Source organism: Amblyraja radiata, chromosome 2 (assembly GCF_010909765.2).
Source record: "Amblyraja radiata isolate CabotCenter1 chromosome 2, sAmbRad1.1.pri, whole genome shotgun sequence".
Taxonomy (NCBI): Eukaryota; Metazoa; Chordata; class Chondrichthyes; order Rajiformes; family Rajidae; genus Amblyraja; species Amblyraja radiata.
In genome coordinates, this window is record NC_045957.1 from 133537381 (window position 1) to 133559981 (window position 22601).

Consider the following 22601-nt stretch of genomic DNA (forward strand, 5'->3'; position numbering starts at 1 on the left):
GACGCAGACAATTGTGCACGCCCCAACCCTACTGTCTGCTCGGAATGCTAAATCCTTCCCCTGCACAGAACCACATACACAGTGTGTCCTTACTGAAACTCTGATCTTCATCCTCTCTGGTTTATTTCAAAATATGATACTGGAATCAAACTTTGATCCATCCTTCTAAATTCATCACTTCCAGGCTTTGCTGGCATTAGTTTTCTGTGCATTACCAATGTGAAAGTGGCAGTATGCAAACATGTGCTTCAAGAATCAGGAAACACGTGAAGCAGAAGATTTAACGTGAACCTTTTGTAGATTACTAGATTTTATTATAGTCTTCATGCATCCATTTTCCTGTTAATTTATTTAACCTTTGTCTTTTCTCCCTTTTGCATTTACTTTATTTGATCGTCAATTTAATCATTTTCAGATTTCATCGAATGTCTTAATTGCCTCACCCAAAATACATATTCAATTCTAAAATAAATTCATGCTTTCATACTTAAACAGTTGGCATGAGATTCAATTCATTAATTTTAGCTCAGGCTACTACAGGTTTAAACTCTGTAATCTGACACTATGTGGTCCAGAAACTGCGATGATTTCAATCTGTAAAATAGATCCATACTAAGCAACTAATTATAATTAAATTATAAAAAGATCTAAAATTAACTAAGATCTGTAGTAAATTAATCTACTAGTGCAATTTTTGTGATCTCAACCAATAGTATTTCCGATCATTAGATGACTTGAGGTTGTCTTACTTAAACAGAACATGTCTCCTGCTCAGAGGAAGATGATCAGCGGTCCAAATTTTCTGTGGTCCAGCACCAGCCAGACTAGGAAGACTTAGATTATATTTATTTGCCTTTTTTAATTTAATTAAGGACTTGACTGGCTTTACATTTAGCTGAGACTGGGTCTGTGTAAGCAGTTTTAACTACTTTCTTCTTTACAAATATCCATAGAGCTACCGAGTATTTCCAATATTTTCTATTTTGATAGCATCAAGTTTCATGTACAAGATATTAAAAATGGTCAAAAGACAAATTGCTGGAGGAAATCTGCGGATCACCCGCCAAGTTTCTCAAGCAGTTTGGGTTTTGCTCAAGATTCCAGGATCTGCAGCCGCTTGTGTCTCAATTTAAAATGGTCGCTTCTCTTACCATGTGGCATCCTCAGGAGAAGTTCAGGGGCCAAGTAATCGGGTGTTCCCAGAATTCTATCCCACTCTGCTGGGGCCGGACCTCTCCGCACACTTTTGGGAGTTCTATAAGGAGTTTGCATAATCGCTGGCAGTGGAGTCTGAATAGTTACAAAATAGGAAAAAAGAACGAGGATCTCAATTAAATGGAACATGCAGATTATGAAGAAGAATGATCCTAGCAACTCCACATATTAAAATAAATTACAAGAACAAGATTTTCAGATGGATTAAAAAATGCCATTTCTACAAGTCAGGATTCACATATAGAAACATAGAAATTAGGTGCAGGAGTAGGCCATTCGGCCCTTCGAGCCTGCACCACCATTCAATATGATCATGGCTGATCATCCAACTCAGTATCCCGTACCTGCCTTCTCTCCATACCCTCTGATCCCCTTAGCCACAAGGGCCACATCTAACTCCCTCTTAAATATAGCCAATGAACTGGCCTCGACTACCCTCTGTGGCAGGGAGTTCCAGAGATTCACCACTCTCTGTGGTGAAGCATGGAGGGAGCAGAAAAGAATAATCAGTTTCCATGTATGTAATAAACTTGAAAGAGTTTCCTGCTAACCTACAAATAGTATAGGTTGGATTGACCTGCGCCTTCAAATTCAAACCGTGAAGAAAGAGCATGTGAGCGTGTATTAAAATTGAATGTAAAACTGTTGTCTAAATGGGTTTAGTCAGATGCCTGTCATGGAACATTAGTGTAATGATATTTCTTGCAGACGTCAAATCTGTAGCATTGTAAATATGGCACAAAAGTGGGTGGTATTGTAAATAATGGTTGTCAAAATTGCAGCAGGATCTTGATCGGTTGGGCGGAGGAATGTTTGAAAAGGAATGCAGGTGTTGCATTTTGGGAGCACCAACATGGGCAGAACTTACACAATGAATGGTAGAGTTCTGGGGGGGTGTTGTGGAGCAGAGGGATATAGGAGTTGAAAGTGGCCTCACAGGTAGCTAGGGTGGTCAAAAAGGCTTTTGGCACATTGGCCTTCATCAGGTCAGAGTATTGAGAGTAGAAGTTGGGAGGTCATGTTACAACTGTATAAGACGTTTGTGAGGCCTCATTTAGAGTATTGTGTTCAGTTTTGGGCACTATGCTATAGGAAATATGTTGTCAAGCTGGAAAGGGTGCAGAGAAGAATTATGAGGATGTTGCCAGGACTCAAGGGCCTGAACTAAAGATTGAGAGGTTGAGCAGGCTAGTTCTCTATTCTTTGGAAGGCAGAAGGAAGAGGGGTGATGATGGTTTGTACAAAATCATGAGAGGAATAGATCGGGTAGAAGACAGTCTCTTGCCCAAACTATGGGAATCGAGAACCAGAGGACATAGGTTTAAGGTGAGGGGGAAAGATTTAATAGGAACCTGAGGGTCAACATTTTAAACAAAAAAAATGTAGTGGTTGTAAGCAACATGCTGCCAGAGGAAGTAGTTGAGGCAGGTACTATTGCAAAAATTTAAGAAACATTTAGACAGGTACATGTATAGGACACGTTTGGAGGGATATGGGTGAAACACATGCAGGTGGGACTAGTGTTGATGGGATATGTTGGCCGGTGTGGGCAAGTTAGACCGAAGGGCCTGTTTTCACACTGCAAAACTCTATGACACTACATGGCAAAACAAGTACACTCCTTGATTGTGGCAGCACAGGTAGACAAGATGGTAAAGGCGGCGTATGGCACAATTGCTTTCATCGGTCATGGCAAAGAGTATAAAAGTGGGGAAGTCATGTTGTAGCTGTATAAAACTATGGTCAGCCACATTTTTAATATGGCGTCCTGTTCTGGCTGCCACACTAGAGGAAAGATGTGGACGTTTTGGCAAGTGTACAGAAGATGCCCACAAAGATGTTGCCTGGATTGGAGTGCATTCAGGCTGGTTGTCTATGTGAACTAGAAGCACGAATGTCACCTAGTACCTGAAGCCTCATCCACCATTTTATAAAATTATGGCTGATCTGGCTTTAACCTTGATGCTGCATTCCTATCTGTCACATAACTTTTTAACTTCTTGTTCATCAAGAATCTATTAAGCTTAAATATATGTAAAGACACTTCCACTACCCTTAGATTGGTTCTCCTGCATCCATGTCAAGACCCCTCAGGATTTTGTATGTGTCAATCAAGCCTCTACTTCTCCATGAAACAAATTTATATGCTTCTTCCCCATCACACCGTCCCAGAGGTACTCAATTAAGTCCTCATTTAATCTCCTAAACTCAAATGAGCTCAATAAATAGCCGAAAGCCATTGTCTTACCATCAAAATCCAGTCAAATAAAAATACAAACTGTGTAGTTCCTTTGTGATGCTTTCTCCACTAGAGGGAGATTTTAAACTAATGGCCCACTGATAGACACGCACGATCACAAAAACAGTATTAATGTTTGCTGTGCCATACTCATGTTGCATAGAAACATGCCCTTCAGCTAAACTCATCCACACTGATCAAGATGCCCCATCTAAGATGGTCCCATTTGCCTGCTTCTGGCCTATATCACTAAACCTTTCCTTTCCATCAATCTGGCCGAATGTCTTTTAAAATGTTATTATATTTGCCTAACTACTTCCTCTGGCAGCTCATTCCATATACCTACCACCCTCCTATTGAAAAAGTTGCTGCTCGGGTTCCTATTCAACCTTTCCACTCTCACCTTAAACCTATGCCCTCTGGTTCTTGATTACTCTACCCAGAGAATCAGATTCGGTGCATGGACCCTATCCATTCTCCTTATGATTTTATAAAAAGTTTTAGTTTATTGTCACATATGCTAAGATGGTGAAAAGTTTTTTTGTTGTGTGATATCCAGTCAGTGGAAAGACTATATATGCTTACAATCAAGCCATCCAGTGTACAGTTACAGGACAAAGGGAACAATGTTTAGTGCAAGATAAAGTAACCTCTCAGCATCATACACTTCAAGGAATAAAGTCCTAGCCTGCCCAACCTCTCCCTAGCGCTCAGGCCTTGGCAACACCCTCATGAATTTTCTCTGCACTCTTTCCAGCATAATGGCATTTTTCATATAGCTGGGTAGCTAAAACCAAACAATATTCGAGAAAGTGCATAGTTCCCGCGAGTGGGGCCTAACCCTCCAGTTGGCCTGGATGCCCACCATGGATGTCGACAGGACCCATGCCATGAGAGTGTGGAGGGACCTGCGAGCAACCGCCGAGAGCGAGGGTGGCCTGGAGAGCAAAGGATGGGTCCCAAGAACAGGTGGGGGAGGGGGGTGGGCTGGAGGAGGTGGAGGCATGCTGTCGGGTGCTGTGTCAAGCAGTAGATAAAACTGTTTGGTGAACTTCTGTAACTTTGTCGGGGCCAAAAGGTCGTGACACTTGTGTACTGCCAAGGCGAGGTCTGCTGCAGGATTTTACTGGGCTGTATGCAAAACAAAGTATTTCACTGCACCCAGGTACATGTGACAATAAAGCATCATTGAATTTACCATCTGTACATAGACTGGAAGAAACTTTGTGGAACTTTTCACATATCGTACAATAACATTAGCTAAAAATGCATCTTTATCCTTTGCATTCAATCCACATTGCCATAAATTAATTAGAGTTTTCCAGGTCCATTATTCCATTATTCATGTAACCAGGAGATAAGTTACCTGAAATGATCCAGTTAGCTTGTACAAATGGATTCTTGACAGAGGTGTCACTGCTTGTGGGTAACTCCCAGTACAAAGGGATGTATCCATTTTTTCTCTCGACTCCAAACTCATCCCGGTTTTTACAGATAAATCAGATTCATATATTGGACTGCAATAACTTCGGAACAGAACATTAGATTTATTTTGGTTTGAAGCCAGTGAATTGACAAGGAGTGAAGGACGAAGATCATGGCATATTTCTGCTGAATGGTTGGTGCACTTGTTACTGTCAGCACAGATAGGCTGGTGCTTTGAAGCTGCACAATAAGGCAGTATTTTATGCAGGGTGCAAAACTGGGGAGAAATATGGTCTTTAGTTGTAACCTGTTCAAACGAAGAATCTTTTGTGCTGACATCAAATGCTTTCTCATTATGAATTTCCGTGAAAGATTCTTCCTGAGCAGAAGAAGCTGAATATAAACTTAGACTTCTCTGCAGACTCTTATCATTATCATCAATCTGAAAACTTCTCCTGAGTTCACCTTTACAATCCTCCTTTTCACATTGCTCATCTAATTCAGTAAGTAGGTTTTTGGCTAAGGACGTATCAGGTGTTCTCTTTTCAGAGTTTCTGGTATTCCCTTCAAAGCACCCATTAGCCGTATCAGGGCTTTCGCAATTATGTATTCCAGAACCTAATTCCAGTGCATTTATTTCTCTAGTTAAACCTGTGTGAGGAATCGGTTGGAATTCTGGTATTTCGTATCCTCGTTTATATTCAGAATTAGCCTTCTTACTTTGGGGGTTAATTGAAAATGGGCTATGATCTACCTGATCAAATGTCCTCTTTGACTTGTTTGGCTTAACACCAATTTCCTCTTCCATTCCATTCCCATAATCATCTTGGGAAGCACTCAATGATATATCCATCAGGCTTCCTGGGAGAGGTAAACTTTCAAATGGAACAGTTCCTTCTGATGTTGTGTGGCAGAGAAGTTGTCCTAAATTCATTGGGTTTTCCTTTACTTTGTTTCTCAAAGTAGATGAAGTGCTTTGGGTACATAGTCTTTTGACTGAGCCTTTGGTCATTTCGGCTGTGGGTGAAGTATCTTTTTCTTCTTCTTTTGCCACACATTTGTAAAGGCATTTTTTGACAAGGCCTTTAACTGCATTGTTAAGAGGAGTAGCCCGAATCTGGAGATGCTCAGTCACTCCACCTGGCCTTCTTCCTGGATGGCTTTCATTCTCAACCGGAGAGACATTCATCTCCAGATCGTCTTTATGATGGACATCATTCTTCCTAAATGAGCTGCTTATAACAAACTTTCCACTGGTTGCAATTACTTTTGCATCAGGCTCTCCGATTTCTTTTCTCTGGAAAGACAATAAAATTAAAATTGTACAAAACAAAAAAAACTTGCAGACTTTGTACTTTACTCATAATAGCCCAATTGCTTCAAATACCAAATCAGCTACTTCTCACAACCATAGACACGTGGTGCCTGAGAAGAATGTGTTCCCAGTCCACTTCTATATTCCCTACACACTCATGAATGCACGGCCAAATTCAGCTTTAATTCCATCAACGTTTGCAGTCGGCATCACGGTGGTGCCCACAGACTTTCCACCGTCTATATTTCATGCTGCCTCGGAAAAGTAGCCAAAAGAAAAGACTTGTCCCATCCTGTTCCTCCTTCTCCCACTCCACAGAAAGTACAGAAGCTTGAAAGCATGCACCACGGGACTCCAGAACAGCTTCTTCCCCTCTGAGATCAGGCTTCTGAACATTTTTTCCATAAGCTAAGGTGCTATTTGGTTCACCTTTACCCCATTGAAGACATTGGACTTTGTCCATCAAAGTGATGCTCTACAATGCAGAGAACTAGATATTCTGTACTCTGTACCTTCTCCTTTGCTCTATCTATTATACTTGAGTTTGAGCTGTTTGTGTCTATGCAAGGTATATCTGATCTGTTCGGATAGCTTGCAAAACAAAGCTTTGCACTGTAACTTGGTACGTTACAATAATAAACCTTAACCTTGAGAATTATTGTGGAAGAGTTGTGGCCACCCATCCTCAGATTATGGTCTGTGGGTCAGAGTCAAGGATCCAATGGCAGAGGGGTGTGCTAATTCTTAGGCCTAGGAGAAGAGTTCTGATGGGATTGTGGTGTTGAAGCATATCTATTGTCAATAGATAGGCGTCTAATGTACGTGTCCTTGTTGTCTAATTGTTCCACAAATTAGTTTAGGGCCAGGGCGATCGTGTCTGCTGTCAACCTGTTGTGACAGTAAGCAAACTGCAGTGGATCAATGCTGGTTGGGAGGCTCGACTTAATGTGTGCCACCACCAGTTTCTCAAAGCACTGCATGATGGTGGATGTCCGAGCTACTGGATGGTAGTCATTAAGGCACACTATCTTACTTTTTTTTGGAACTAAGATATATACATAGGACGACTGACAATAGACACAAAGCTGGAGTAACTCAGCCCTACACAGGACAGGCAGCATCTCAAGAGAAGGAATGGGTGACTTTTCAGGTCATAACTCTTCTTCAGAGTCAGTTCCTTCCTACACATGACGACTGAAAATGTTGAAAATTAACAACCGAACTGTAAAAGGCAAACCTGCTGTTCTTCTTCCCACAGCGGACTCTTTAAACATCCTGACTCGGTGCTCGAGGGAATCAGACGTGATTGACTGCTGGCACTTGACTCTGCAATCTTTGTACTTAATTGGGCAAAATCTGGTGTCAGATATTTCACTGGCATGCTCGGACTGCAAGATGAGCTGTCAGCACCTGCAGAAGGAAAATACTCAATTGATCTATGTCAAGACAAGAGGTGCACAATCCAATTAAGAAAAAATTGACCAAACTTCCAAAATCAGAAGTTTTCATTTCTGAAATCAACACCACATATTTTTATTGTAAAGATGCTTGCACAAATTAATATCTACTTATTTTCATTGGTTATACCTTCATACTTCTAAAATCTGAGTATTTGTTTAAAAATCAAATAACACCACATTGTTTTAGTGTGAACATGCTTAAACAAATTAATATCCACTTATTTTCATTAGTTATACCTTTAGTTGCAAGACCATTGTTACATCTTTTGGCACTCTGTGGCAGAGGAGAACAAAATGATCCAAGGGAAACATTAACGTTGTTACATATCATGGGGCTCAACAGTGGCGATGCATCTTTGGATTTTCCTCCCATTGGCGTGTTCTATTTAGAAAGACAGAAATACCTAGGCATTTAACAACTTAAAGGGAAAACTAAATGCAAATACTAAAAAAGTAACTATCTAGTAAAAGTATAGAGCTTTTCCAAAATTTACAATTTGCATAATCTCGAGAATTCATTGTCAATTGTTAATAGGGAATTCAGACATTTTGAGCCGAAGCCTAATTTAATTTAGTTTAGAGATACAACGCGGAAACAGGCCCATCTTGCCCACAGAGTCCACGCCGACCAGCGATTAGATTAGATTCCTTTATTGTCATTCAGACCTTTCGGTCTGAAAGAAATTTTGTTGCCTGTAGTCATACATATAATAATAAATAACAAAACATACAATAAACACAAATTAACATCCACCACAGTGAGTTCACCAGGCACCTCCTCACTGTGATGGAGGCAAAAGTCTTAAAGTCTCTGTCTCTTCCCTCCTTGTTCTCCCTCTGCGCTGAGGCGATCCAGGCTTCCGTTGTTGTGGCCCCGCCGGATGATGGTGAGTAAGTCCCGCGGCTCAACCGTGCTCCGCAAACGGGCCGGTTCAAGCTCCGTGGCCCGGGGTGATCGAAGCTGCCGAAGATGCCGCCATGCAGTCCAGCGGACGCAGCTGTAGTTGCGGGAGCTCCGGAAAAACAGGTCACCAACCTGTGACCTGCGAGCTCCCGACGATGTCGTCCACTGGGCCCTCGGCCGAGCCCCGAAGCCGGGCCACCACCACCGGAACGCCGCCACAGCTCCGATTTCGGCCAGCCTCGCGTTGGTAAGTCCTGGCTGACTCTGCCTCCGGAGCCTCGAGGTTGGTCGCAGTTGGAGACCGCCAGCTCCGCCCACCATTAGGCCTCAGCGCAGACGCAGAGAAGGGGGATACGACCAGAAGAGTCGCATTCCCCCAAAGGAAGAGATAAAAAAACATGTTTCACCCCCCCCCCACACATATAAACTAAAATTTAACTAAAACAAGACAAAAGAAAACAACAAAAAAAGTAATAACAGACGGACTGAAGGCGAGCCGCAGCTGTCAACAGCGCCGCCACTTCCGGATGCCCGCACACTAACCATATCCTACACACTAGGGACAATTTTCAATTATACCAAGCCAATTAACCTACAAACCTGCATGTCTTTGGAGTGTAGGAAGCACGAGCACCCTGAGAAAACCCACATGGGACACGGGGACAACGTGCAAACTCCTCAGCCAGGTCAGGATCGAACCTGGGTCTCTGGAGCTGTAAGGTGACAACTCTACCGCTGCGCCCCTTCATTAAAAAATGAAAGCAGAATCTGAAAATGTATTTCATATTCCCTTTTCAGCTGTTTTAATCTTTATATTTAACCTACATCTGTCACTAGAGAACCACCGTTCAAGTTGCAGAAGTATAACATACCATCTGCTGGTCTGTTGGAAATTACTGGTGTCTCCGTTGCATATTTCTTTTGATTGCTCTTTGCACAACTATTTTTAAAGACGCTAGATTACAAAAACCAAGAAATTTCTGTCTGTTTCTTTCTATGTTTCAGAAAACATATTGCATTGGGTCATAATTAAAACGGAAAGTGCTGGAAATATTCAGTAGATCAGCATCTGCAAGAGGTAAGGAGAGTAAATATTTCAGGTCCACAATCATTCATCAAAATGATCCACTGTCAGTCACCAATTGCAAATTAATTGTTTTCTTTTCCAGATACTGCCTGACCTGCTGAAAACATTTATTATTTTTTATTTTATTTCAGATATTTAGTATCTGAATCAGTTGGCTTGTAAAACAGTAATGCCTGAAACAAGGTTTGTTATTTTAGTTAAAAATCTTTTACTATGTTTCTCCTGGAAAACAAGAGAAATTTGCAAAATCACATATTTAATACATCAAATCAAAATAATGTTTCTCCACCGCAGACTGCCATTTGGTCATTGTGTATCATTGATCTTGCAGTCACCCCAGGGAATTGTCGAAATTAGATCTGTGCCACAGACTTATCAAGTAATAACCTAGCACAATTGTACATGATCTTACTTCAGAGTTAACATGCCAGACTCTTCCATCATATTGCCATTCTACCTCCTGTCCCACCAGGAGAATAGGTCCTCCAGATGTATTAGAACAGTGTTTATATGTGAACTGAAGTGTCCTCAACATTGGATCTAGATCTCGAAGTTTCATAGCACTAGAATAAACGCAGGCTGGAAAACAGTCTCCTGATGATCATTTGTCTGTTTATGGATCAAAAATCTTCCAAATAGCACTGGGAGGAAAAATGAAAATAACAAGTACCTGGGCTTCCACTGTTACGCCGATGACACCCAGATCTACCTCGGCACCAAATCCCCCCACAACACCCCCCCCACCCTCCCATATCAACACCTGTCTGTCAGCTATAAAAACCTGGATGCAACATAACTTCCTCAAACTCAACAGCGATAAAACAGAATTCCTCCTCATAGGCTCCAAATCCACTCAGCAAAATCAATAACCCCACTCTCACCATCGACGGCACCACTGTCTCCCCATCTCCCCAGGCCCGCAACCTTAGCGTGATCTTTGATTCCACCCTCTCCCTTGAGCCTCACATCCGCCATGTCATTAAAACCTCCTTCTTTCACCTCCGCAACATTGCCAAAATCAGACCCTCTCTCACACCTCCCGCTGCTGAAAGACTCATCCATGCCTTCATCTCCTCCCAACTGGACTACTGCAACTCACTTCTCCTTGGCATCAGCTCCACCTACATCAAACGACTCCAACTGGTCCAGAACGCAGCCGCCCGGCTCATCACCCACACCAAATCCTGGCATCACATCACTCCAGTCCTCAAACAACTTCACTGGCTTCCCATCTCCCACCGGATCACCTACAAAATCCTGGTCCTCACCTACAAAGCCCTCCACCATCTGGCCCCCTCATATCTCACTGACCTCCTCTCCCCCTACCAACCCTCACGGTCCCTCAGATCCACATCAGCCGGTCTCCTCTCCATCCACAAGTCCAACCTCCGCAGTTTTGGGGACAGAGCCTTCTCTAGGGGCGCTGCACTGGCAGCAGCCTCTACCTAACAGTCTGTTATTTCAATCTTTTTAAAAATTTTTAGTTAGTCTAAAGTCTTGTGTTAGGGAAACTTTAACTTTTCTATGTGGGGGAGGGGGGCAGGGTAAGGGGGAAACCGTTTCCCAGTCTCTTCCTGGCGGGGACGCGACTATTTCTCCGAGTCGCGTCCTCGCCCCCCACCTCGCGGCTTACCAGCTGGATCGGAGCGGCCTTTCCTGCCGGGGACCGGGAACCGGACCAGGGCTGCTACAGCGGCGGCGCAGCGCTGGATTCACCGCGGAGCGGGCTTGTATCACCCCGGCGAGCAGTCCTGGACATCGGGCCGCCCGTAGCGGCAACTGCGGAGGGCTTGGGGAGGCCCTGACCACGGGGAACAATGGAGGAAGAGACTGACTTTGGTGCCTTCCCACACAGTGGGAAACTTTGATTCTGCTGTGTGGGGATGTTTTATGTCAAACCCTATAGTGTGTTGCGTCCCTTTTTTTATTGTACGGCTGTATGGGAATTTCATTTCACTGTACCATCTGGCACATGTGATGAATAAATCTATCTTGTATCTTGTATCCAGGGCAGCTCCCAGGCTCTGGAACTCCCTCCCCCAACTGATCCGCAATTCCGTGTCCCTCACCATCTTCAAGTGTCCCTCACCACCTCCCGCCTCAAGACCCATCTCTTCACCTCTGCCTATCCTTAGCCCCACGTCCCCATCCCTTTTCATCTGTGCTTGAATTGCCTCATATTGTGTTTTGAATTGAATTCTGTCTTTAATTTGTGTACTAGTCATGTCTCTACTATTTATTTCATTCCGCTTACATGTTTTTCCTCTACTTGCTAAATTTTTGTAAGGTGTCCTTGAGACTCTTGAAAGGCGCCCATAAATAAAATTTATTATTATATTATTATTAAGTACAGGAAATGTAGTCTGGATGGCAGACTTCAAAGCCTTATCACAGAGTTGCTTGGCTGCATCCTCACTGATAAAGCTGGCAGAGTCATGCAGAACATAGCTGCAAGAATAAGTCTCGAAGAGACAGCAACCGTATGAACACAAGCGAAGGATTGCCACAGTCTGGTAGAGACATAATCTCATCCTTATAAGGAGGATGGCCTCCATCCATCATATTATGTGGCACTACAATCATGCTAGATATGATATAGTTAGAACAATCAAAATGGGGTATTGTGAGATGCTACAGACCATCAAGAGCACCCAAATTTTAATCCACCATAATCTGTCCACTACCTGTGAATGGTAGTGGCAAGAAAGTAGCTGACAAGAGGAAGAGCATGATCCTCCAAGAGTATACCCACCTTCAAAGACAGCAAGTTGCAGTATTTATAAAGGTGCGTCATAAATAATTATAATTATCATCAGGTCAAACTGCCAGTTGACTAATCTAGCTAGATTCCTCTGACGACGCAACTTTCACAGAAGCCACTACAGCTAATACAATTAAGTCCATGTTAATAAGAAACACCAAGGAAATTGACACTTCAAAGGCTTTGGGACCAGACTACATCCTTGAAATAATAAAAGCATTCATTGCAGTTCAAGACAAGCGGTTTCATTACAGCTGCAACACTGGCATCTACCTGAAAATGTGGAAACATGCCCACAGTGTTTTGCCCATCAATATTACCACTTACAATGTTTGAATGCAGCAATCCTATCCGAAGTCTGAACAGAAAAAAATATAGAGGGCTGGAGTAACTCAGCAGGCGAGGTAGCATCTTTGGAGGACAAGGACAGATGTTGTTTCAGGTCAGGACACTTCGTCAGACTCAAGAGGGATCCTGACCTTAAAACGTTGCTTGTCAACGTTCTCCAGAGATGCTGCATGACTTGATGAGTTACTCCAGCTGTGTCTTTTGTAAGTCAGCATCTGCAGTTCCTTGCATCTGAACACAAAAGGCAGTGCTAAGATGTTAACTATTTACTTTTAGAATTCTGTGCTTTCGTCTTGACACAGAAATCTGTTAAAGTATTGTCAATTTGAAAGAATCAGGAAGTAAAAAAGTTGGGAGAAAAGGAACATAGACCATCACAAATCATCTACACACATGACAATTTAAAAAAAATATGGCAATATCATTTCTTACTTTAAATAATGACAATTAGTACTTACTAAGCCCAGAGAACTAATGAGAGACAAGATCTGACCCGGAGTACGGTAGTAATCCAGTTTCGGATTAATCATGGAAGGTGTGTTCAGAATATCCATCATGTTTACTTCTTAAAACAGAAACGCAAAGTTGGAAAATATTGTCGTCAATTTGCCCTTAGTTGGAATATAACAATTTAATTTTTTAAGTTTATATAAAATCAGAAATTCGAGCACTTCAGTTCGACATTGCATAAGAAAATAGATTAATTTATATTACACAAATTCATTATTACCTCTGTTCAGAGCAACTCTGGAGAGACCAAAGTCAGTTAATTTGATGTGGCCCTGGTTAGAAATTAACATGTTATCAGGTTTCAGATCTCTGAAATAAACCACAAAATCAGATTAAATTGCAATTATATACAAAAATATGCCCCAATATAATCTCTCCTCAAAGGCCAATTTATGCAAAGAGACACACGTAAACATACGCAGAGGGACAATAAAGGAAATGTAGTTGTTCTAATAGATAGAAGGCCAATCGAACGAAGGTAGGATTTTCCCAGTCCTCACCCTGGTTCTTGATTTCCCCAACTCTGGGGAAGACGACTGTGTGCATTCACCCTATCTATATTTTGAAATTAATGTGTGGCTGCTGAATTGTTAGTGTGGACCCTGTAGCTCTACTAAAAGCAATATAAAGTATATCAATGTCAGTATTTAGGCCTTTAACAAATATTGCTTCCAAATATTCCCTGTTGAGCAGTATCTAAAACAAAACACAACCATTCAAGGCCTTAATGATTGTCTTGTTACAAGAATTAACGTATCACTTTTAAGGTAGAAATATATTACACAGCACTCTGGAGTGGCCTGATTAGAGAAAATTTGATGATAATTCAAATAAGGCAAACATCAGAAGGGACAGTTTAAAGAGTTAATACGAGTCAAGACAGAGGTGGGGGGTGGCGGAGTAATGGAAAGATAAAGGTTATGGACATGTACGTAGAATTGATAATAGATAACATAATTATAGAAAGAGTATATGAAAATAAATTTCTTGGTGTGATCTTAGACTACAAAATCTGCTGGAAACCACATATAAACCACGTCAAAGCAAAACTGGCAAAGTCTATAGAAATATTGGGAAATTCAAGATGCATTCTGGACGACAAATCATTACATACTCTATATAATACACTCATATTGCCATATCTGAGTTACTGTGTGGAGATATGGGGTAACTACCATAAAACCAACCGACAGCCGTTATGCACATTACAAAAAAGAGCAATAGGAATCATCAATAACGTTGGATATCTTGAACATACCAATTTATTATTCTTAAAGTCACATACACTGAAGTTCACCGATCTGGTTAAATTTAAGACTGCACAAATGATGTACAAAGCAAGAAATAATTTACTTCCGGGAAACATACAAAAACTGTTTATGGAAAGACAGGGCGGGTATAATTTGAGTTGTCAACTTAATTTAAAAAAACTCAGTCAGAACAACTCTTAAAAGTATGTGCATGGCAATCTGCGGGGTGAATTTGTGGAATGGTTTGGAACAGGAGATAAAACCGAGCACAAACATAATACAGTTTAAAAAGATGCACAAAAACACTTTTTTAAAAAAGGATATTTGGATGAGGATAGGTGATTTTGAGCGGGATATTTGTTATACTGATTGTATTGGGAAGGGTGATGGGTTGTATATTTGACTAAGAGATACTTTATAGTACATGAGGGTTTTTTTATTTTTGGTTTTTTTTCTCTCTCTTATTTTGTATGGCTTTGTAAATATTTGATTAGTGTATAAATGTAAATAATTTGGTGTACATATAGCTGCTGGTGTACATATGGTGTACATATAGCTGCTAAATTTGTATAAGATAATTATAAGCAGTTGAATACGGGGTGGGAATTAATAAGCTTTGGCTTCTTCCTGCTCCTTTTCAGACACATACGATTCATTTATTTATAAATATTGTTTATGACACTTTATAAATATTCTTGTTTTGTATTTTTGTATGCTGTTACTTGCATTTTATTTTTTATTCTGTTCGAAATAAAGAACTAAATAATTAAATAGACAGACATGGGATTTGTGCAGTGGCCATACACGTAATGTGGGAATGTGCAACTGGAGCTAGGATACAAGGAAAAGGACTTGTTGGCTGGGTGGAGATGAAAGAGATTATAGAAAAGGCCTTGGGGACAAGCAGTCAATACTTCAGGCAAAGGTGATCAGTGAATGGAATATAATTTAGCAGATGAGTGGCAACTTTTGGAAAATCTATATCGGAGATGAATGTGGCAAAAAGGGAAGGCAATCAGGAGGCCATAAATAACTAGATCATGAGGATAAAATCATGATCAAGATAGATAATGCTATTGAGATGCAAACAAGCAGTCGGTGCAATGGAATGAATAAATAGTTGGAAATTTAGTTCAGTATAAAATTAGGACAATACAATGTCTGTTTAACTGAGGGATAGTGGGAATAAATACAAATGGGATCAGTGGTAAAAATATAAATTTTGCAGCAGGAGCCAAAGGCAATGATTTGTCTTCTTGATACTTAACTCGAGGAGATTGTGAAGCTGGCTACACTAAGGGGGTAAGCCCAAAGATCCTTTAGAGATTTCATTGATTCAATTAAGACATAGGGGAGTGATCAAGACGAGGTCCTGGGAAAAAAGAGAAAGGGTTAAAGAAACAGGAGGAAGATATCAAAATATTAATTGATCAGGAGTTTGCCTCTAGACAGTCCAGGTAGTTTAGACAGATAAACAGAACAAAATACAGCCCAACGTTAGTGATGAGCATAATACTGCGATCTAATACCACAGAAAGAGATAAACTGCTTGCCTACATAGCCTACCATACTCAAGCCACAGAAGGCAAAGACTACGTTAGTGAGTCAATGGACATTCTATGGGGAAATGCAAAAAGCAGCAGTAATAAAAATCAATCTGATGAACAAACATCAATCTGTGAAATGTTAATCAAAAAGAGCAAAAGAAATAAAGAACAAGATTTAAAAGCATTCAGAGCTGTAAATTCATTCTTAATCTTATGTTCAGCAATTCAGATCAAAGCCAAAGGATTCTGCACCAGGTCTTAATATTTTCAAGTTAAAAAGAGAAGAGTGAGCCATCTGGATTTCCAACTCCATCTCAATATCCAATTCCTGTTACAGCAAAAGGAATGACATTGGATAAGAAGTAGAAAGGATTAAATAAAACTTTGTGCTGAGCTTATTATTGAATAGTCTGACAGCATCTCACCATTTTGGCTTATGTCAGGAGAAAAGTTCATTCAGGCAGAGACTGTGTCCCAAAATGCAACAGAGTAATACAGATTGGAAACAGGCCCTTCAGCCCAACTAGCCCATGCAAACAAACATGCCTCATCTACACATCCCACCTGCCTGCATTTAGCTGTATCCCTCTAACCTTATGCTGTCCATGTACCAACAGAAGATAACCAAAAAGACAATACGGGAAGAAAAGATGAGGTATGAAGGTAAGTTAGCCAAGAATATAAAGCAGGATAGTAAAAGCTTCTTTAGGAATGTGAAGAGGGAAAAATTAGTTAAGACCAAAGTTGGACCCTTGAAGACCGAAAAAGCTGGGTGGCAGTGTGAACTGTGAGGAAGATGCTATGAGAATGCAGGGTGACTTGGACAGGTTGGGGGAGTGGGCAGATGCATGGCAGATGAAGTTTAATGCGAATAAATGTGAGGTTATCCACTTTGGTAGCAAAAACAGGAAGGCAGATTACTATCTAAATGGCGTCAAATTGGGAAAAGGGGAAGTACAACGGGGTATGGGGGTCCTTGTACATCAGTCTATGAAAGTAAGCATGCAGGTACAGCAGACAGTGAAGAAAGCGAATGGCATGTTGGCCTTTATAACAAGAGGAATTGAATATTGGAGCAAAGAGGTCCTTCTGCAGTTGTACAGAGCCCAAGTGAGACCACACCTGGAGTATTGTATGCAGTTTTGGTCCCCTAATTTGAGGAAGGACATTCTTGCTATTGAGGGAGTGCAGCGTAGGTTTACAAGGTTAATTCCCGGGATGGCGGGACTGTCATATGCTGAGAGAATGGAGCAGCTGGGCTTGTACACACTGGAGTTTAGAAGGATGAGAGGAGATCGAATTGAAACATATAAGATTGTTAAGGGTTTGGACACGCTAGAGGCAGGAAACATGTTCCCGATGTTGGGGGAGTCCAGAACCAGGGGCCACAATTTAAGAATAAGGAATAAGCCATTTAGAATGGAGACGAGGAAATACTTTTTCTCACAGAGAGTGATGAGTCTGTGGAATTCTCTGCCTCAGAGGGCGGTGGAGGCAGATTCTCTGGATGCTTTCAAGAGAGAGCTAGATAGGGCTCTTAAAAATAGCGGTCAGGGGATATGGGGAGAAGGCAGGAACGGGGCACTGATTGGGGATGATCAGCCATGATCACATTGAATGGCGGTGCTATCTCGAAGGGCCGAATGGCCTACTCCTGCACCTATTTTCTATTGTCTGTTGTCTTACTTGTCCAAATGCTTTTTAAAATGTTGTGATAGTATATGCCCCAACTAATTACTCTGGCAGCTCGTTCCCTATACCTATCACTCTTGTGTAAAAAAAGTTGCCCTTCGGGTTCCTATTAAATCTTTCCCTCTCACCTTCAACCAATATCCACTGGTTCTTGATTCCCCTACTCTGGATAAAAGACCTCTCAACCTCTATACTCATGTAATCATGTAACAGCACATCAACCCATTACAGAGAAGTGAAATAAGAAATGAAAAATTCAACATACAGTCACACTTCATGAATGTCACTTCACTTTTACTGTACCTATGAATAATTCCATGTCTGTGCAAATAGTCCAATGCTACAGCAACCTCAGAGATATATTTTACTGTCATGTCTTCATCAAAATAACCATAAATGTGAAGGAGAGACTTGACATCCCCACCAATAAGATACTCCATAACCTAGAGAGAAAATAAAAGTTGAGTTATCTGGAAAGCATGTAACTTAGTGTATGTTTTGGAAACATTTAAATGAGGCTAGCATTTAGTACAAAATCATTCAGATAACTTAAAAAGATTTTAAATTAGCTCATCAGGCAGCAATTTCTGCCATTTCCCCACAAGATTCTTCTCCCAGTACAAGTAAAATAAGTCTGCACTAACAGCACACTCCTCAACTCAGGACATTCTTGCTATTGAGGGAGTGCAGCATAGGTTCACATGGTTATTTCCGGAATGGCGGGACTGTCATATGCTGAGAGAATGGAGCGGTTGGGCTTGTATACTCTGGAATTTAGAAGGATGATAGGGAATCTTATTGAAACATATAAGATTATTAAGGGTTTGGACACACTAGAGGCAGGAAACATGTTCCCGATGTTGGGGGAGTCCAGAACCAGGGGCCACAGTTTAAGAATAAGGGGTAAGCCGTTTAGAATAGAGTTGAGGAAACACTTTTTTCACACAGAGAGTTGTTAATCTGTGGAATTCTCTGCCTCAGAGGGTGGTGGAGGCCAGTTCTCTGGATACTTTCAAGAGAGAGCTAGATAGGGCTCTTAAAAATAGTGGAGCCAGGGGATATGGGGAGAAGGCAGGAACAGGGTACTGATTGTGGATGATCAGCCATGATCATATTGAATGGCGGTGCTGGCTCGAAGGGCCGAACGGCCTACTCCTGCACCCATTGTCTATAATGATAACAAATGACAGGACTCCCAGTGCAATGAGAGATTCGTTACATTGTTGTAAGGAGAGGGAGGGATGGGGGACAGGAGGAGAAATGTTATTTAAACATTGTGTTTAGTGGGGGAGTGGGATGGGGAGAGCGAGTAGTGGGGAGAGTGAGGAGTGGGGGAGCAGGGAGATAGAGGGAGGGTAGGGAGGGGAGAGGGGTTATGGAGGGAAGGAGAGAATGACAGGGTAGGGGAAAGGAGACGGAGGGAGAAGTGATGGGGAGGGGAGTAGAGAAGAAAGAAGGGGGAGGGAGTGCTGGGGGATGAGGGGGGATGAGGGGAAATGAGCCGCGCCTGCGCAGTGGGGGGGCTATGGGACAGTAGTGGAATATTGCGTTGGGGAATATTACTAAAACTCATCTTGTTTGTTTGTTTGTTTGTTTGTATGTATATATGGTTGTTTGTTCGTGAAACTCCGCAAAAAACGGTGCAAGCAATTTATGGCCAACCTTGCTTACCATTCGCCAGTAGCATGTTTCGTTCGATTTGACAAAGTAATTTCCTTTAAAAACTTTAACTAAACGTCATACAGGGTCACTTGCCGGGTCAGTCAGCCGTGCCTGCGCAGTTTGGGGGAGGCCAGTGAGCTGCGACACAACCGAAAACGGCACGGGTGACGCGGCAGTGAAGCAAAATGACGCCGTCTCTCCGCGCGTACACAGTGCATCCAGTATCCGCACATGCGTAGTTGGGGACCGCCATTTCGACTCGCATCATAACGGGGATCTTAGGCGTCACAACAGGAACGGGCGAGTGGTGGAATATTGCATTGGGGAAGGGGATCCAACGGGACGGCGCTTGGTCTATTATCTCTATCTCACTAAAACTCTCATCTTGTTTGTTTGTTTGTTTCGGAAACTCCGCAAAAACGGTTCACGATAGCGCAACAATTTTTGGCCCACCTTACTCACCATTCGCCTGGGGTGTGCAAGTTTTGTTCAATTTTACAAAGTAATTTATTTTTAAAACTTAACATTAACTTCATACAGCGCCCCCCACTTGCCGGGTCTGTCTGCCGCGCCTTCGCAGTTGAGGGAGGCCCGTCAGCCATGTCACAATTGAAAATGACGCCATCTGACGTCTGCCTTGCTGAAGGTACACAATGACCTACTCCTCACCGTTGATTCTGGCGACTGTGCAATCCTGCTCCTACTTGACCTCAGTGCAGCATTTGATACTGTCGATCACACCATCCTAATTGACCGTCTCCGGTATCGGGTTGGTATTGATGGCATTGCCCTGAGCTGGTTCATCTCCTACCTCAAAGGTAGGAGTTTCTCGACTAACATAGGCAACTCATTCTCCTCCCCAGCTAATCTCTGCTGTGGGGTTCCACAAGGTTCCATCCTTGGCCCCATTCTTTTCTCCCTGTATATGATCCCCTTAGGCCAAGTCATTGAAAGGCACGGCATTTCCTTCCATTGCTATGCAGACGATACCCAACTCTATCTCTCCCTGAAGCCCAAAAACCAATCTAATCTGTTTAACCTTACCCACTGCCTCGAGGATATAAAGTGTTGGATGGTCCAGAACTTCCTCCAACTAAACGAGAGTAAGTCTGAGGTCATCCTTCTCGGCCCCTCGGACTCAATCAAAATGATAGCAGGCAGCCTTGGAAGCCTTACCCCACTACTCAAACCTCACGTAAAAAACCTTGGCGTGATATTTGACTCAGCACTGAAATTTGACAAACAAGTCAATGCCGTGGTAAAAGCTAGCTTCTTTCAGCTTCGGATGATAGCTAAAATAAAACAATTCCTCCAGTTTAATGACCAGGAAAAGATCATCCACACATTCATCTCCTCCCGCCTAGATTACTGCAACTCCCTTTACACTGGCATCAGCCAATCTTCCCTGTCCCGCCTGCAACTGGTCCAAAATGCCACAGCGAGACTCTGACGGGCACCCGAAAAAGGGACCACATCACCCCGATCCTGGCCTCTCTCCACTGGCTCCCTGTGCGGTTCCGTATAAACTTCAAGATACTCTTCCATGTCTACAAAGCCCTCAATGGGCTTGCCCCCACCTACATAAAAAGTCTTCTCACCCACCACTCCACCTCCAGGCCCCTCAGATCGGCCGACTTGGGGTTGCTGAATATCCCACGGTCTAGGCATAAGCTCAGGGGCGACCGCGCCGTTGCGGTTGCAGCCCCTAGGCTGTGGAACAGCATCCCCTTTTCCATCAGAACTGCCCCCTCCATCGACTCTTTTAAGTCAAAACTAAAGACTTATCTATACTCCCAAGCCTTTCCTGACGTCCTCTGAATGAGGGCTACATGTATATATGTATGTAGTCTGTTTTGTTGTGCTATTCTTATAACAAATGTAAAGCACTTTGGCCAACGAGAGTTGTTTTTTAAATGTGCCATATAAATAAATGTGACTTGACTTGACTTGATCTCCCCGCATGTGCGCGGTGGGCCCAGTATCCGCACGTGCGCAGTTGGGGAAGGCTTGCCAGGCCCGCCGCAATTTTGACTAGCGTCACAACGGGAACGGGTGAGTGGTGGAATATTGTGTTGGGGAGGCGGACCCAATGGGTCTAATTTACATTAAAAATAGTACATGAATGCAAGTTGCTGTGACATTTAAAAAAAAAACTCCTTGAAGCACTTAATATTAAAGGACGATATTTTTCACAAAGCAATATAATCAAACAGAAATACAAAAGATACTTACGAGATAAACGTTGTTGGTAGACTGAAGAGAGTAATACAAGTGGACAATAAAAGGGCTTTTACTGAGAGCTAGTGCAGCTCTCTCTGCCTGCAATTGGTGCACCATGTTTTTATGTATCAGATCAGCTTTCTTGACAACCTTGGGTGAAAAAAAATAAATGAATGTAAATTTTCTGTGATTTTTTTAAAATTGCATACAAAAAGGATTGTGAATTTGGTAAATATAATTCCCTACATTTTACATCAATGTATCTAGCTGCTTTTTTCCAGATTAAGCTATATTATACACTAAATACTTTGGCTAACAAATACATTTATTTCCCTCAACTTAAAACAAATCTAATAATGATCAATGGGAAAAATATTATTCTGAAACAGAATATTTATGTTTGCAATTCGAGAGAAATAATGCTCAAGTCATGTAGTACATTTGATATACAAGCAACTGTTTCGCTGGACATACACTGCCCTCCATAATGTTTGGGACAAAGACCCATCATTTATTTATTTGCCTCTGTACTCCACAATTTGAGATTTGTAACAGAAAAAAAATAAAAATAAATCACACATGGTTAATGTGCACATTGTCAGATTTTAATAAAGGTCATTTTTATACATTTTGGTTTATACATAGTCCACCCATTACAGGGGACCATAATGTTTTGGCACAGCAATGTCATGTAAATGAAAGTAGTCATGTTTAGTATTTTCTTACATATCCTTTGCATGCAATGAATGCTTCAAGTCTGTGATTCATGGACATCACCAGTTGCTGGGTGTCTTCTCTGGTGATGCTCTGCCAGGCCTGTATTGCAGCCATCTTTAGCTTATGCTTGTTATGGGGGCTAGTCCACTTCAGTGTTCTCTTCAGCATATAAAAGGCGTGCTCAGTTGGGTTCAGATCGGGTGATTGACTTGGCCACTCAAGAATTGACACTTTTTTAGCTTTGGAAAA

General features: G+C 42.0%; 1 protein-coding gene across 2 annotated transcripts in view; it reads right to left on the minus strand.

The window, feature by feature from the left end:
- mastl (microtubule associated serine/threonine kinase like) overlaps window positions 1-22601 on the minus strand; it is a 51313-nt gene that overhangs the window by 22912 nt on the left and 5800 nt on the right. For both annotated transcript variants that reach the window (XM_033016102.1, XM_033016107.1), the window contains 8 exons: window positions 21648-21785; window positions 18057-18196; window positions 13485-13573; window positions 13213-13319; window positions 7892-8036; window positions 7432-7604; window positions 4821-6176; window positions 1152-1290 (listed from right to left, as the gene is read on the minus strand). In XM_033016102.1, coding sequence (XP_032871993.1) covers window positions 1152-1290; window positions 4821-6176; window positions 7432-7604; window positions 7892-8036; window positions 13213-13319; window positions 13485-13573; window positions 18057-18196; window positions 21648-21785 — 2287 coding nt within the window. The remainder of the gene's footprint in view (window positions 1-1151; window positions 1291-4820; window positions 6177-7431; window positions 7605-7891; window positions 8037-13212; window positions 13320-13484; window positions 13574-18056; window positions 18197-21647; window positions 21786-22601) is intronic.